Raw genomic sequence first — 16,385 nt, 5'->3', positions numbered from 1 at the left:
CCTAATAATACATCATTATTTGATTAATAAAAAAAACAAAAAAAAGACACAAGATCAGACACTGTTCTGAATAAACGGAATGATCCTTGTGCAAATGCTAGGGTTGTTTTTAGGTTTGGTGGGCGGGGTTAATTGTCCAGTGTGCCCCTTGTGCCCCCTTCCCCCATTTAAATGGGAAAGTGGAAACCCGTCAAATGATATAATTACATAAAATTTACATTTTGCTGATTGTAACTCTTGTATTTTTTACTGTAATTTAAGGTAAGGCCGATGACTGATAACTGATATTAGTACAAATTAAAATATGTGCCTGAAGGCTACAAAAAATAATAATGTACAGTACAGATTCATATATATATATATAAATATTATATTGGACGTTGCGTGTAATCTAGGTTGATTATATACTGTAAATATACAATATAATAGTTACCTTTATTGCTTATACATTTTTTATTTTAAAAAAACGTACAAGTCAAAATTCTGTAAGCAAATTTGAATGAACATGTGGAATTATTAAATATTTAAATAATTACAACGTTTTAGAATCCAACACGATTACACTAAATATAAAAATGTATTTTATAGGTATACCCACTTAAAACATACAGTAAAACAAGAACATCTTTGTGTTCTTAATACAATATACGTATATATTCAAACATTCCACCTAGAAGTTAGAAGTAATTCAAAATTAAGGAAAACTCAAAATACACAAAATAAACACAAATTGTACAGACGGAATATTTGGCAAAGATATAAGTATAGTAGAGCCAAAATTTTACTATGAATGCTTTTTCACCATCAGTCATATGTCACAATGTTAAATAACGCGTTCAACGTTGATTACATTATAAAAGTATATTTTTAGAAATTAATTATATAAAGAATACTCTTAATTTTAGGGCAATTCAATTTTGTATAGATAGATGTAGTCAAGAGTTTAAGCTTAGTATGTTATGTAATATATAATTATTATAATATCGAGTCGTACGAAACAATGGTTTATTTAAAATCAATATCTATAATAGTTTGTCGGTAGCCATTTACATAATTTATGATTTATGATTCAAAAGCATACGATTAGGTTTAGGTTTTTTTAAATTTCCATCCAAATTGACCGATATAATTGGATTTTCTTTAACCTATATTAAACCTTGTATCTTTATTTTTAATACACATGCATTAATTTGTTTTGAAAATGCAACAACGTGTACGGTATTTTTTGAAATTATATAACATTTGTACGTATAATATTATTATTGGCTACTTATTAATAGCACTTCTACTAATTTGTTTTTTTACGTATCTGTAAAACAGATTTATACAATACAGAATAATTACCATTTATTTAATAACACGATTGTAAAAAAAAAAATGATGAATCTAATTATCTTTTTTACCCACGTGTGTTAATTGATCTATAGTATGGTTAAACATAAATATCATAAATTAAAATACCATTTTATATATATGTATATAATATATATAATGTATACACACATTTATAAGTCGTATTGTGTAGTATGTACTTGTTTGAAGTACATAGTTTATAAGCTGTTCCACGCACACGATTAAAGTCCATTATATTATTTTGTATACTGTTAATGTGTTGACAATTATTTTGTACCGGACTCAACTGAGTAGTAAAGGTTATTGTTTGATGTGAACGAGTTTACGCCTTATCGACCGTAAGTAATTAAATGGGTGCCGAAAAAATACATTAGGTATACTATTTTCATTGTAAGAATAATAATTATGTAATAAGTTATCTTGTTACGTAATAGTTCCTTGGTTGGTGTTTTTCGACCGTAGTTCAGCGTAATTACGAATTTACAGCGCGTGTTGTGGTGTAGAATTTGCGGGGTGGGTGGGTGGGAGTTCATTGACAAAATGATTATAAAATAACAATAATATTATAATATTATTGTACAATCATATGTACCTACCAAGCTCGGCAACGTTGTCAGACACGGGCGCATGATCTCCTGGTACAAGTTCCGCGGACTGCGCGTTTCGCAATCGTTATCCCAAGGACGATCCAGCGGAAAAACGGCGCCGAGTATAGGCAATTCGACGACGCCAGTTCCGTAAACGCCACGACACTGTTGACACAATAATAATTATTGTTCGACCGTTGTTGGTTTTATTTATTAGTTTTGTTCGAATTCTGCTTGAAAATGTTAACAAAAAATTGTAAAATAAGTGACATGTCTCTTAGTCGCCTCCCAAACCCCAATTTAATTGTCAAGTATTGTTGTTGTGTAAAAATGCACAAATCCTATTTTCAATGTTTAATTTTTACGTTATTAAAATCATATTATGCTACAAAACAAGGGATCCAGGGCCAAAGTTATATTAAGTTAAGTTAAATTTGGATTTAAAAAATATACGTTGATTAAATAATTCCAATACTAAATTAAAATTTCAGTATTTAATAAAAAATTAAAAACTTGCCTTCGTCTTTTTTATTTTTTACAACAAAGTATTTTGGACAAATTGATTTTTTTTTGTACAATTCTATTGATTTTATTTTGTTTAGACTGTAGTTACAATATCGGTATCAACATTAATAGCTAAATATGTTATCTTGGTAATTTCTGTTGAGTGTTGTCCCTGTCGTCTTAAGTTCAAAGAACACATACTTGAAAATAAAAATGTTTGAAACGGATAATTTGTTTTTGCTTATTTTATGTAGTTTTTCATTTAAAAAAAAAAGACTGCTTGTAATTTTTACATAAGATATGTGCTATTGTTATTATATTTAGATTGCGAGTCCGCAAGTATAACATTTTTGTCAGTAACCGTTTACATATGAAACAAACTAACACAATAAGATAACTAAAAAAAAAATTGTAAGCAACTATTAATTTAACATAAGAGATTAGCTCACACAAGACGCAAAACACATTTTTGTGATAAATCTGATCACAGACAGACTTTTGACCTGCAGTACAACTAATTATTATTCTTTAATTATAACGTAGTTGTGGATTAATGAACAATGAATACAACCAAAAATATGTATTTTCTTTGACAAACAGTCCCGTACTATTTGAATTTTGAACTAAAATTCCGGTGGTGTATTATGATGACCTTATTTTTGGATATTATAAAAATTTAAAGATACAATCAATAACGTGAAATAATTTTTAAAAATCTCGTTGGTTTTATCTGGTAACCCTCTTCTGGATTATGCTGATCTCGTTTACCTGCGTATAAGCTGCCTAGCATTACTTACTACAATTGTTTGGAAATGGACATTATAATTTTTAGTATTCTTTGATTGCATTGTTATTTTTCCTGTAATATTTAATGACTTAATGTCATTACGAATGTGTTATTGGCATACCGTTAAAAAAACGGCACACAGATAATATTTACCACCTATTAACTTTTACCACAACACACGTGAAAGAAATAGGAACTTACATGGCTACATATCATTATATACATATGTACAAATAAGATAATGGAAATAGTTCTGATGATGATAGCAACGGCGCCGAACAATTTTTTTAAACTACTTATTAGCACCACTTAAGTATTCAGTTCCCAAACAACTTGTAGAAAATAGAAAGATTAAGATAATAACGGTGAGTGGTGACCTCGAATATGCCTTCTGTATAATAATTATTTTAAGTGCCAGCTAGTACGGATAGTAGCTTGTGTTTTTGCTCATATTTGTATCCGAGGAAAAATCTTATCATAATCTTCTTTCGTAGCTTAAAATAAGTACACTTCATGTCTCGAAAATTAAATTGTTTTCGACAAATTAATTTTACAATAACAATAATTATAAAATACTAAGGATTTAGGTGTATATAAAGATATTAATAAAGATACATTCTAGTGTCCTCGACTCGAGTGTTGTTTTGTCTTCGTGTAGAAACATGTCATTTATTTCTAAATTGAAATAAGTAAAGTAAATAATATTTTATCCGGTTGGAGCATTTTCGTAATTAAAACCAACGGTACAAGATGTGTGTCACATTAAAATTTCGCATTAATGTATTATAATTTCGGAGAAAAAAATCCAAAATCACGGAAAAACATTAAAAAATATATAATATATATTATATCTAATTTAGGTGGGCGAATAATACATATTAGATAGGGGCTATTATGAGCAAAATAGATTAGCTTTAATGTTTTTAGTATCGATTTTTGAGAATAAAAATATAAAATGTATAATAAATTCCGAGTAAAAAAAAACTTTCTAATATCCTTTTTATACTTGAATAATGTATGATGACGTGATCGTAACCACGTTTGGATATGAGTTGAAAAAAAAACAGCATGGCCGGTAGACTGTTTCAGCCGGTTTTGGCGGTTTAATGCCGCATGTCTGCTTGGCACACATAAAAAATGAGATTTAGAAAGTTTGTTCTTGGCCTGGAAATTATTTCTGTCTGACTCATTCTCCGGCAAACGCAATTACAATAAACTAACTAATTAGTATTAGTAATTAATCGTTGGTTGGTCTCTAGTGTAAATATTTTAATGTGTCGAGTAGCCAACATTGTATAGGGTTATTCATTCAGTCACTAGTATATTTTTTATAATAATTGTAACTTTTTAAATTAAAAACAATTTGCTGAACATTTCGTCTGGTTGATAACCAGTTCTGGATAATTACCTACTTTTAATGTCGTTTAAGTTTCAAATTTAAGGCGGGAGGAAGGGCGAAGTGTAGTTTTAAAAATCAATAGAGCTCTAGAAAACACTAAAAAATGCTAAAGTATATAGCAAAAGCCTATCGATAGGCCTGCCTATTGGGATTTAGCCAGTTTATTCCAATTGTTCAAAAACCTAAGACATTGTTGATTTTTTAACGATTTGCTACTATAGTATACATTAAAAAAATATGTTTTCTTATTATAGGGCACGTTGTTTCTATAGTAACTTCGTATGTATTGCATAATAATCGATACTACATTATGTCGTGTTTGGACAGTATGACGGACACAATCAAAGCGCCTGTAGGACTATTTATTAAGGTGAAAAACACCCGAACTAGTAAAATCTTATGATTAAATCATTTGGACTGCATTTTTTTTGTCATCTAGATGCACTCGGCGTTGGTGGCCAAAAACTATAGTACGGCTCTAAATTACTGCGACGCAAGTAAAACATATTATTAGAATTTTTTTTTTTAAAGTTTTTTACGATTTTTGTAATATTATTTTTTAATAGTTTTGGACCACGAACAGGAAAACGAAACAATAAAGAGTTTTCAAACGCTTTTGAAGAAAAAAATTGAAATGAGTAAATAATGAAATGTGTCTAGTTTGTCTACGATAATAGATTTAAAAAATAACCTTGACTAACTCAATTGTTTTATCATAGTCGACGAAATGACCGAATACACGGACAGTAGCGAGTTTACCTCGTCGGAGAGCGAGAGTGAAACAGAAACGGATACATAGTTTAAGGAACAAACCAAACAAGATATTGATATCTACTTATAATACTTATTATTTACAATTTTATGTATACAACATGTATTAATATGTACGTAAATACTCCATTAAACTTAATCCAACTTAACAACTAAAAACGATGAGAGTTGGGACACATATTACTGTATTCAACGATAGTGCATAATGTTATTTAATTTGGCTGTAAATTATACAATAATCGTTTTTTAATGACCTTGACACACTTATACCAATTTATTAAATAATATACAACATAGGTAAATAGCGATGTATATTTCGTCGCCAAAAAATGATTTGTATATCGCTTCTTCAAAGTCTCCAAAAACCGATTATCGGTACAATTTTTTTTTATTAGTTCATTCATAAATGTTGGGCGTTTTCATTTTTTAATGTTTTAAAAAAAAATATATATATATTCGTTTCATTCCATAGTACTTACATATAAATATAATAATTCAAATTTATAAATTTTTGACAAAAACGTTTTAACATTCAAAATATTCACACCCTGTACCATAAAAAAAAATAAAGGAAAGCTTAAAAGCCGTAATATTATGGACATGTACATACAGAATAACCAACTTTTTAAAACGTTTGTTTCTTGGTACATACTATACTTAAGCTTAAACTCAAAACTCTCACCTTAGGGGTAAAAAAAATCCTCAATTTTATATTAAAACCGTGTTAAATTAAGTTATCATGCGAGTAATTTTTCGTTAACTATAACTTTTATGTTTATTAAGTAGTCATAATGTATAAACATGGTGTAATACAAATTTTGAAGTTTATTGAACGTTTATAGTTATAATAATAATAAAAAAAAAGGATAATTTAAACTTTCCTATGACTTACAAAAACATTGTTATTACACAAGGATTTACCGCATGGTTAATCTTAAAAAATATCACACTGTATATGTATACAATATATTGATACTACATAAAAATATACAAGTTTGTTTAAACACACACACACACATGTATATATATATATATAATTTTAATAAAATAAAGTCTGCATTGTTTTAAAAATTAAAAAAATTTATAATCCTTAACAACAACGACAAAATATATGTTAATATTTTACAAGTAACCATCATAAAATTATTCTATTTACAACATTTACGTAATAAGTAAAATTCTTGTGCAGTTTATTTAGTATTTTTTTTTTCATGTAAACAACTATTGTTTATGAAGCAGCAGTCTTAGCGTTTGCTTGTAATTGTACTAACTTCGTAAGACATTTCATAAGGAACAATAAAATATAAGAGGGAGAAAGTGAACATACATATTAAAAAAATTAAGGAACTATTTTATAAAATTTAGTACTTATAGGTTATACATTTTAAATATTATACATATATATGTTTTTTTTGTATAGAATTAAGCCTTTGAAATTATTTAACGACACAATTCTTTCTTTATGAATAAATACTGCTTTAGAAAGGTAATTATTACTACAAGAAAAATACATTTTATAATAATCGTAACATATATACCTATTAAATATAAAACAAAAAAATTGTCATTCAATTGTGTCACTAAGCAACGTGTCTGCTAGCTGTTTTGACAATATTACATAATATATATTATATGTAAATTTATCACAACAGCATGAGACGCTCTGTATAATTAATATAAATATTTTTTAATTTCATTATAAATTACATATATATAATTTAATTGTGAATATATAATTTATATTTATTTCTTAAAAAATACTATGTAAATTACAGTTTAAATCTAGAATAAACAAACATGGCAACAATAATAAAACGAGTCTAATGGAGACAATTCAAAAAGAAAATGTATTTTAAAAAATAAAATATAATTATAATATTACTAAAAATATCCAAAGGACTTACAAATGTATCAATTATTATCATAACTAAATAATGTTTAATGCATATTAAAAAACTTATATTCATAGTAATTATTATAAGCCACTTAAGGATATTGGCACAAGTTTCAAAATTGTTATTATTATTATCTTTTAACAGGATGGAAGGTTTGAGGTAGAAATAAGAATATCGAAACTAAGCGTGGTAGTAAGAACAATGAAAGTAAAATTCAAACAATTTTTTTTTAGTCCCGGGTCAGGAATAATTAAAGTACAGCAAAAATAAAGATCAAAACGGATTATATTTAAAATTTTCAGCTAAAAAAAGAAATTTATCCAGGAAGGTAAAATTATAAGTAACCCTTTTTTATTGAATTAATAATATAAGTAAACACATCTATATCATCCATTCAATATATTTAAACTATATTTGTAACACATTTTCATATAAATCGAAATAAATCATTCAAATTTTTTCAAGGAAATTTCAAACAGTTAAAATGGATTTCACTTGAAAATAATGTACGACTTTACTTAAAAATAATAATTTAGTATAAAAAAAGTTAAAATTAAATAGTAAATTAAACACATAGTTTTTATTAACCCTATATTAATAAAAAAAAAAATTATTGCAGGAATAAAAAGAACTGCGAATATCAATAACCTTATTAAATATACCAATTTTTGGTATAACAATCGTGATCTTTAAACTTTTTAAGAAGGTTTTAAGTCAGTTTGGTTATTACAACTATAATACATCATTCTGCTGCATACCTACTAATTGAGTATTCATTTAATAATTGTTCTCAGCTCATTGGGTTTCAGTCCCAGTTTGGGTTGTTCTTTTGTACCACAACTCTGGCTGCAGGTAAACTTATTATGTTTGGGGGCGGAACTGATGGTCCTAATGGCGCTATTGTCGAACCGTTATATTGACGACACTGCCATGTGATACGCTCCATCACACACGATGCTGACAGCCTGGCTTCTGCATCATGATCCCAACACTCTTCCATAGTATCACACAAAGCTATTAAGCCCTAAAACAAATCAATTTTATGAAGAAAAAAAACAGTTAATTAAACAAATAATGCCAATGTGACTTCTTTTAGTGTTTGGTCCAGAGTTAATACAATATTTTCTTAAAATTTTTCTTTTTTTAATTTAATACAAATTTCTTACTGGATGCGATTTCCAACTGTCCTTAAATGCAGGTCTTAGTTTCTTATGGACCACACATTCTTGCATGTCTTCTAAGGAAGGATGTTGTCCAACTTCTTCTTCAAATGGTAGACGATAATCGGGAATTGCACCTTGTTGTGCAGTACATCTTGTAGCTAATTCCCACAGCACTAATCCACATGCATACATATCTATCCTTAAAAATGCATCTCTTGAGAAATTGATTGCTCCTTCTAATACTTCAGGCGCCATGTATCTTCGTGTACCGACCTATTCAACAATAGTTTTAGAAATTAAATAATTAAAAAAACAATTAAAATGTACTTTTAATTATGTAGCCAACTAAGACCACAGTTTTTTACCTGGCCATGGGTATCTCCACAGGACTTGCCAGGCTGGAACACTAAAGCCAGACCAAAATCAGCAATACAAGCTGTTAAATCGTGTTTAAGTAGGACATTGTTGCTCTTAAAATCTCTGTGAGCAATGGCTGGTTTATACTGGTCTGAACGTTCTGAAGGAATCTCTTCGTGTAAATGCATCAAGCCCCTAAAATGTATCAATTTTTAAAAACTGAACCGAAAGACATTCAGACAACTTTATCTATATTACCTAGCCATAGATTGGGCGATGTGGCAAAGCTGATCCCAGGTCAGTACATTAGATTTTAAATAATCACAAAGTGATCCATAATCATGATAAGCTGTAATTAACCAATATTCGTTTTTCGCTCCTTCAATAGCACTGGCGTGTTTCTCAGCTCCGATAAATGATAACATGTTGTCGTGTTGCATATGTGGCAATTGGTAGATATCTTGTTCCACCAACCATGAATTTTTGTCCTGTAATTATAAAAATTATGTATTTTTCGAAGAAAAAAGAAACTTCAATAACAACTTACTTGGGGAGGAAATATTTTCACGGCAACTGTATCTTTTTTATGGAGAGCTTTCCAAACGGCACCATAACGACCACGGGCTTTGACTTCGACTAGTTGAATGGGGCGGCTGCCAAGTACAGGAGAACAATTACCCAAATGAGAGCTATCAGACGAAGGAACCTTAAATAGAAAAAGACATACGTAAATTATTCAAATATTAATAAAAACAGAAATAAATTTGTAAAAATTATAATAGCAAATTGAAGATAAATTTACTTGACTCACCCACTAAAGATTAAATTCCAACAAGAGTCAAGATTAAAAGAAAAAATATATATAATAATTAATATTAACAATGGCATTGTATAAAAATTAGAATTTCAGTGCATTTTAAAATGTAACTACATTTTTATTGTTATTGAATTATCAAGGTACATTATATAATAATTATTATAAACTTGTTTAATTCATATATATATCATATAATTATTGATAATAGTTTAAACGATTCATGAACTAAATTAGTTATTAGTTTCCAAAGGCAATAAGAAATTAATTTTAAAAGCATCAATTTGATTAAAAATAAATGAAAAAATTGTATGATATTGTTAACTTTACAATAATAATATAATAAAATTATCTTACATGAGAGAATTGAGGAATTTTCCTTCGTTTGTACACCCAGTAGATAAATAGAAACATACTGGCTACTGCCGCTAATGGTATAATAGAATACACCAATGTGTACATTAATTCATCATCATCGTGGATTGGTTGTGCAGCTAAAACATCCAAACGTACGAGTAAAAAATTATGTAGATTTACGAAACGTATGAAATTAATATTTATTAACATAATGTTACTGACATGGCTCAATTTTGGGGACAATAGGTATAGGTTCCCAAAAAAGTTCTCGATTGCAGAAATCGCCTTCACAACAACAAAACATAAATCCATTGGTTTTGATTTCTTCTTTTTTAGCTTTGCACTGTTTTTGACCAAGACATTCCACGTTGTTTAAGAAACATCCCTGAATACAAATCGATAAAAGATAAAATAAAATAGTTTTATGTAATCAGTTGATTAAAATTTACCTTGAGTTTAATAGTTATTTCATTTGTTTTAGTATTATTTGTCCAAACGGCAAAACAAGATGATGATTTGTCATTATCACCAGGACTACATTCTTGTGTGACATTTCCACAACCATTTGCACCGTGTGAAGAATCGCACAATGTTTGGTTGTAATAATCGCATTTTATAATGGTAGTCTCAACACGCCGACTAGCACAATTACATATAGTTGCTAGAATTAGCGTACTGCATATCCACCACAGCCAATTTCTTCTTTCCATTTTGTTTGAATATCTGATTTAAAATAAGGTGAATCTTCAATTTAGAATTTGATATTCATGTTCTAAAAAATAAAATAAATAAATAAAAAACTTGTTAGACTTAAAGTACAGTGAGCCTAATATGTTTAAAAATCGATTTTAAACAGATCTTACAATCTAACATCAGTTTTGACAATTAAACCATGTAATACTAGATTCTAGGATTTATGTCTCAGACTGTTTTGTCTCCAAAGGTAGTCCTATACAACATTTTGTCCCAGACATTCAAATGGTCGATTGAATTAATATCAAACATAACATGATTATATGATAATTATAAATTAAGAATAAAATTAATTTGAGGAAGAAATTGTCATAAACACAATTTTTTTAACAAGGACAGAATGGTTGGGGGCAAAAACATCCATTTAATATAATAACAGCCTATACTGTTAATAGAAATTATTAATACAATAGGCAAACACTATAAAAAAAAACTAATATAAAACTCTAACTATGATTACTAATTAATGTTTATATTGTTTTGTTGAACTCTCACGTCAGAAATCATTTGAAGTTATTGAATTTCGCAAAGACTAGAAAACATTTTTCAACACTTTTTATAAACATTTGTATGAAAATACAATATTTACTTTATAAATATACATATATGTATATCCTTGAAAACAATTATGCACCATTAGTGAACAGAGACCATGGTTACCTTTACTAAACTATATGTACGAGATACAACACTAACGAAACAATCGGCAACACTATGTTATCATTTTGGCAAGATAAAATTGTAATAAAAATGAAGCACCAAAGCAATATATTGGCATAGCCAATTTAAAATATAATAATATTTCACCTCGAGTATTATAAATTATAAAATCATAAATTGGGGAGTTTATATGATGTACTTTGTGTGTAACTACTTTGGTAGGCCATCATTTTGTTTAATAGACACCTAGCTTTTCTTGTTACTAACATAAAATGTATAATTTGTAAAGGAGAATTCCAAGCTTTATGCATAGGCTTACAATTCGATTGTACTAACTATTGAGTTACTTGTATAACAGGTGTATAATAGTGAATAAATATTCTGGGCAAGATGTGTATCAGTTATCATAACTCACGGATAGAACAAGACAATTCCCTCAGACGGCGTTTGACGTGAACATTGTTCATTTTTCGGTGAAATGATCACCTAAGGAAACATAGGACGCTGCGCTAGAATTAACGAAACGCACTCTTTAAGTAAATACATCAATTTTAATGATAATCCTGCAAATCTTGAAGATTTTTTTTCACAACAAAAACAATATGGACGACCGTCGACCCCTGAGAAACATATTAAGGTTTAGTGCGCACTGCATCAGTGCGACTATGTATGCAATACAACAATATTGTGCATGGATTGCGTTCTAATTATTTAATTCGGCCGTTTCGGATAATTTTGACACTCTCTACTGTTGAAAATATTTAAAGCCGTTCGTAAATTTCAACTAATGTAATTAAAACAATTAAAAACTCTACGCTAAAGTTTTTAAAAATGTTTAAATATTAATACCGTGACAGTGTGACCATTAAGTCGATTGCAATGTTATTGTCCAACTCTGTTGATATGTGACAAGTGATAACAATACTGATTGTAATTTGTTTTTGCACGTGAGCGCTGAACGGCGACTATATTATAGACATATAGTATATTCTGCACGTAGAGGATTTGACGTGCTCGATTTCAGTAAATCACTTTTGATATTATACATTTTAAATTCGTTCTTCAATATGGGTAAAACGAAAAAGAAGAATATCAATAAAGTAGGCATGGACAAGCCGTACACGAATTTAGCCGATCAGATTGCTGGCGATCGAGTCGCCTCGAAGAAAAACAAGGAACCCAAAATACGAATCCGCCAAGAAGAAAACGAAGAGGTAAATTACAAATTTCTTTTTACTGTGTTGTTTGTTTAGTAATTTTTCTTTTCTTTTCTGTATACTAGTTGATTGGGTCTCAGCTGTCAAAACGTATATTGCATCAAATACGTGAACAGAAGCAAGAAATTAATGAAAGCGGTAATATCGATATATATTGTTTTGTTTTACTAACATATTTATACCTGTTGATGTTTCTTTATTTTAGAGGGTGACAATAAAATTCTTCTTACTTCATTGGGATCGGGCACCGACTCGGAAGATGATGAAGATGATAAACCAATGTTTGGGGAAGGAGATGAGGGAGACTTTTATGAACAACTGGTATCTGATTTCAGTTTTGTTGAAAGTTAATAATAAATATTAATATTAATTTTATTTAATTATCACAACTATATTTCTAGGAAATAAATAAAGATGACGAAAAAGCTTTAGAAATGTTTATGTCTAAAAAACCAGAAACGAGATTTACATTAGCAGATATGATAATGGAAAAAATAACAGAAAAACAAACAGAAATTCAGTCACAGTTTACAGATGCAGAAAGTAATTTTTTTGCTATTAGAAATAATATATGTATATTAATAATTTTCAAATGGCTAATTTAATTTAATTATGTTCTATAGGTGTTCAGCTTCAAGATGTAGATCCACGGGTTATACATATGTATAAAGGTGTTAAACAAGTTTTAACCACTTACAGGAGTGGTAAACTACCTAAAGCATTTAAATTAATACCAAAATTGCGTAATTGGGAGCAAATTTTATACATAACTGGTGAGATTTATATTTAAAAAAAAAAAACAATAATTACGATTTAAATAATGTATACATTTGGGAATTAATATTTTTGTTTAGAACCATCATCTTGGAGTGCTGCAGCAATGTATCAAGGTGTTCGTATTTTTGCATCTAATCTAAAAGAAAATATGGCTCAAAGGTTTTATAACCTAGTGCTTCTTCCTAGAGTTAGAGATGACATAGATGAATATAAAAAACTTAATTTCCATTTATACGAAGCATTAAAAAAATCTTTGTTCAAACCGGGAGCTTTTATGAAAGGAATACTCATACCTTTGTGCGAAGTAAGAGTGTTATGAATATTGTGTTATACATTTTAATATTATACTATTTAGGAGTGGAACTTGAGCTGATGTTGTAGTAATTACAAGTATAAATTTGTCTTTTAAAATATTTTATGTTTCAATTTTTCTTTGATATTGAACTAATTTATAAGTATATGTTTAAAATTGTTCTTTAAACTAGTATTGAAAATTGATATTTGATGAAATATCATAAATGTTATCTATAATAAAATTGATTATTCTAGTCTCTGTTTATCTCAAGCGCAATATAAAAATTTAGATGTATTTTTTGTCCATTTAACTAGTGATGCAATAAGAGATCTAAAAACAGATTTTAATTTGTCATAAAGTTTTCTTGGGATTGGTGATTTTACTTTTTCAGTTTTAAATTTGAACTCTGCGAATTTAATTTTTAAATTAAAATTTTTTTTAAATTTTTAAATCTAATTTGGAGTGTTGAAATTCAAAATTTAAAAAAGTAAAATGACCTGTCACTAGTAAACTTCAAAAAACAAATTCAAATCTGTTTTCAGTCCTTATCGAATCACTGAATATATAGGTATGATGGACAAAAATACATTGTAATTCCTATGTTGTGCATGAGTTAAACAGAGACGGCAATCATCTGTATCCAATCTTTTTAAGCATTAGCAGAATCATAGTATTTGTCATCATTAGATTACCCAAAGTAGTATCAGCTCTACTTGTAAAAATATGGTGCTAAATTTAGTGTTTATAATTTAGAGTGGCACATGTACACTGCGAGAGGCTATTATTATTGGATCGGTTATCGGTAAAAATTCTATACCAATGCTGCATTCAGCGGCTGCCATTCTTAAATTGGCTGAAATGGATTATAATGGAGCAACTTCGATATTTCTGAGGATACTTTTTGATAAAAAGTATGCACTTCCTTATAGGGTCATAGATGCAGTTGTGTTTCACTTTTTAAGGTAAATTATTTAATTATTTTTTGCCAATCAAATTATAATATGTAACCTTTTTTAACATTTTTTTTTGTTTATAGATTTGAACACGATCCAAGAGATTTGCCTGTTTTGTGGCATCAATCATTATTAACTTTTGCTCAGCGTTACAAAACTGATATAAGTTCCGAACAGAAAAAAGCTTTATTACGACTGCTAAGATCTAAATCACATCCGACAATTACTCAGGAAATACGTCGTGAATATGAGAATTCAACATGTAGAGATATTGAAATGCCCGAACCCATGTAAATATTAATTATGAACTATTTTAGTTACGTTTGTGATGTTAACTTTGATGTCAATTTATTTTATTAAATAAAATTCATAACCTAAGAAATTGGTTAACTTTTCGTGTTATTCACTTTATTAAATTATTCTACGAGTAACTGAACAGTGAATAAAGAGTTCTTAATGTTGATGGTACTTATATTTCGTGTATATATAACATTAAAAAAAAAAAAAAATTAAACATACTATTGCATACTTCTAATAGTGCACACGATCCATCTGCATACAATTTATACTTGCTATGTATACTCAAAAAAACTTATTATTGGTGTAACTAATAAGTGTTCTATGATTTATCAAATTATTTTTTAATTCTGTTGATACATGTACAGAATTTTACATTAAAATCATTCAGATTGGGTTGTGTTATGTTAAACCAATAATAATAAATCTCTGCCACCCTTAATGAGCAGTTAACCCCTGGAGAGTAATCTTACAGCCGATTATGCACAGTTTGTACAATGGGATAAATAAAGCTCTGAATAACATAAAGGCTTAATTGCCGCTAGGTCTGTAAATTGAAAGTTTCTTAAAGTAAATTCTTGTAACACTACACGGGGAAAGTAAAAAATTACGAATATAAAGTTAATATATATTATACACGATGTGAATAAAACTCAAAATAACGGCGTTTGGTTTTTTTTTTTAATTTTAAATTTCAATGTTTTCAGGTTTGAAAGTTGACAAATTTTTATATATGCGTAATTTTGATGGTTTTTGTAGTAATAGTTTGACTTAAGACAAATAAAAGGTATTGGAGGGCTGCCTTAGTAGCTCTATATAATGTGTATTTCTAAATAGTGTTGTATATTATGTACATAGACAAACTAATTGAAACTGATATTTTTCTAAGAGTAATAATTTATATTTTATATTTGTATGCATTGTAATACGTACAATTTCATTTAAAAATGACCAATTCTTGTTCCTTCCTTCTGACAAATAATTAAAAATTCCGTCTGTTTAACTGTTAATAGTTAACAAGTCTACACAAACTCAGCGTGTCTCATATATAGTATGCAATATTTGATTCTTGAAGTTAGTAACTGAAAGGTAAAATTGTTTAGATTTGATTTTTGTATAATGTATTATGCCAAAATTAAAAAAAATATGGGAATAAAAAAATAATAGTCTAAAGTTAATACAATATGACATCAGAAACTTAAAAAAAAAAAAGTTTTATTAGTTAAGTAAAATGAAACTCGAGTATTTTGGGATAAAAATAAAATACCATCTGTAATTTTATACTTATTGAATGATATACGTATGGGAATATAAATAACAACATGCATCACAAACATATTTTTTGTAAGTCGTAACAACATATTGAGCGGGTTTAAAATTATATGCGTAGTTGTTAATTGTCTTTTATTGCGTGATCCTGGATTCAAATTTAGTTCAGTTAATTAC

At 28.3% G+C, this 16,385-nt stretch overlaps 3 protein-coding genes across 3 annotated transcripts; 2 read left to right on the top strand and 1 right to left on the bottom strand.

Moving 5' to 3' along the window:
* Positions 1-1,579: 1,579 nt before the first annotated feature.
* LOC126840541 (uncharacterized) lies at positions 1,580-5,818 on the top strand. Its single transcript, XM_050576368.1, has 5 exons — positions 1,580-1,691; positions 4,885-5,000; positions 5,070-5,127; positions 5,197-5,268; positions 5,350-5,818. Exons 2-5 carry the CDS (start codon positions 4,941-4,943, stop codon positions 5,427-5,429), a joined length of 270 nt encoding a protein of 89 aa, XP_050432325.1. The 5' UTR covers positions 1,580-1,691; positions 4,885-4,940; the 3' UTR covers positions 5,430-5,818.
* On the bottom strand, positions 5,455-12,025 carry LOC126840540 (activin receptor type-2B-like). Its single transcript, XM_050576366.1, has 9 exons — positions 11,816-12,025; positions 10,437-10,759; positions 10,210-10,372; positions 9,988-10,124; positions 9,364-9,522; positions 9,075-9,304; positions 8,825-9,011; positions 8,463-8,732; positions 5,455-8,320 (listed from the first exon to the last, which is right to left on the bottom strand). The coding sequence occupies exons 2-9, from the start codon at positions 10,695-10,697 to the stop codon at positions 8,102-8,104; spliced, it is 1,626 nt and encodes a 541-aa protein (XP_050432323.1). The 5' UTR covers positions 10,698-10,759; positions 11,816-12,025; the 3' UTR covers positions 5,455-8,101.
* Positions 12,026-12,335: 310 nt separating this feature from the next.
* On the top strand, positions 12,336-15,024 carry LOC126840455 (bystin). Its single transcript, XM_050576205.1, has 8 exons — positions 12,336-12,614; positions 12,683-12,755; positions 12,823-12,938; positions 13,019-13,160; positions 13,241-13,390; positions 13,472-13,698; positions 14,443-14,651; positions 14,726-15,024. Exons 1-8 carry the CDS (start codon positions 12,468-12,470, stop codon positions 14,934-14,936), a joined length of 1,275 nt encoding a protein of 424 aa, XP_050432162.1. The 5' UTR covers positions 12,336-12,467; the 3' UTR covers positions 14,937-15,024.
* The last annotated feature ends 1,361 nt before the right edge of the window (positions 15,025-16,385 follow it).

Source organism: Adelges cooleyi, unplaced genomic scaffold (genome assembly GCF_023614345.1).
Source record: "Adelges cooleyi isolate 19-005CV unplaced genomic scaffold, UGA_ACOO_1.1 ACOO_flye_CR_arks_rails_tigmint_CR_PRNA_376, whole genome shotgun sequence".
In the NCBI taxonomy this organism is placed as follows: Eukaryota; Metazoa; Arthropoda; class Insecta; order Hemiptera; family Adelgidae; genus Adelges; species Adelges cooleyi.
Note: the sequence above shows the minus strand (reverse complement) of the source record. Positions and strands in the feature narration are given on the sequence as shown.

Bases quoted from the DNA above. Each gene is read 5' to 3' on its own strand.
- LOC126840541 (XM_050576368.1), top strand. From the start codon at position 4,941: ATGTCGTGTTTGGACAGTATGACGGACACAATCAAAGCGCCTGTAGGA. The intron at 5,001-5,069 runs GTGAAAAACACC...TTTGTCATCTAG, and splicing joins CTGTAGGACTATTTATTAAG to ATGCACTCGGCGTTGGTGGC. The intron at 5,128-5,196 runs GTAAAACATATT...ATTTTTTAATAG, and splicing joins TCTAAATTACTGCGACGCAA to TTTTGGACCACGAACAGGAA.
- LOC126840540 (XM_050576366.1), bottom strand. From the start codon at position 10,697: ATGGAAAGAAGAAATTGGCTGTGGTGGATATGCAGTACGCTAATTCTA. The intron at 10,373-10,436 runs GTAAATTTTAAT...ATTTGTATTCAG, and splicing joins AAATAACTATTAAACTCAAG to GGATGTTTCTTAAACAACGT. The intron at 10,125-10,209 runs GTCAGTAACATT...TGGATGTTTTAG, and splicing joins TGTCCCCAAAATTGAGCCAT to CTGCACAACCAATCCACGAT.
- LOC126840455 (XM_050576205.1), top strand. From the start codon at position 12,468: ATGGGTAAAACGAAAAAGAAGAATATCAATAAAGTAGGCATGGACAAG. The intron at 13,391-13,471 runs GTGAGATTTATA...ATTTTTGTTTAG, and splicing joins GCAAATTTTATACATAACTG to AACCATCATCTTGGAGTGCT. The intron at 14,652-14,725 runs GTAAATTATTTA...TTTTGTTTATAG, and splicing joins GTTGTGTTTCACTTTTTAAG to ATTTGAACACGATCCAAGAG.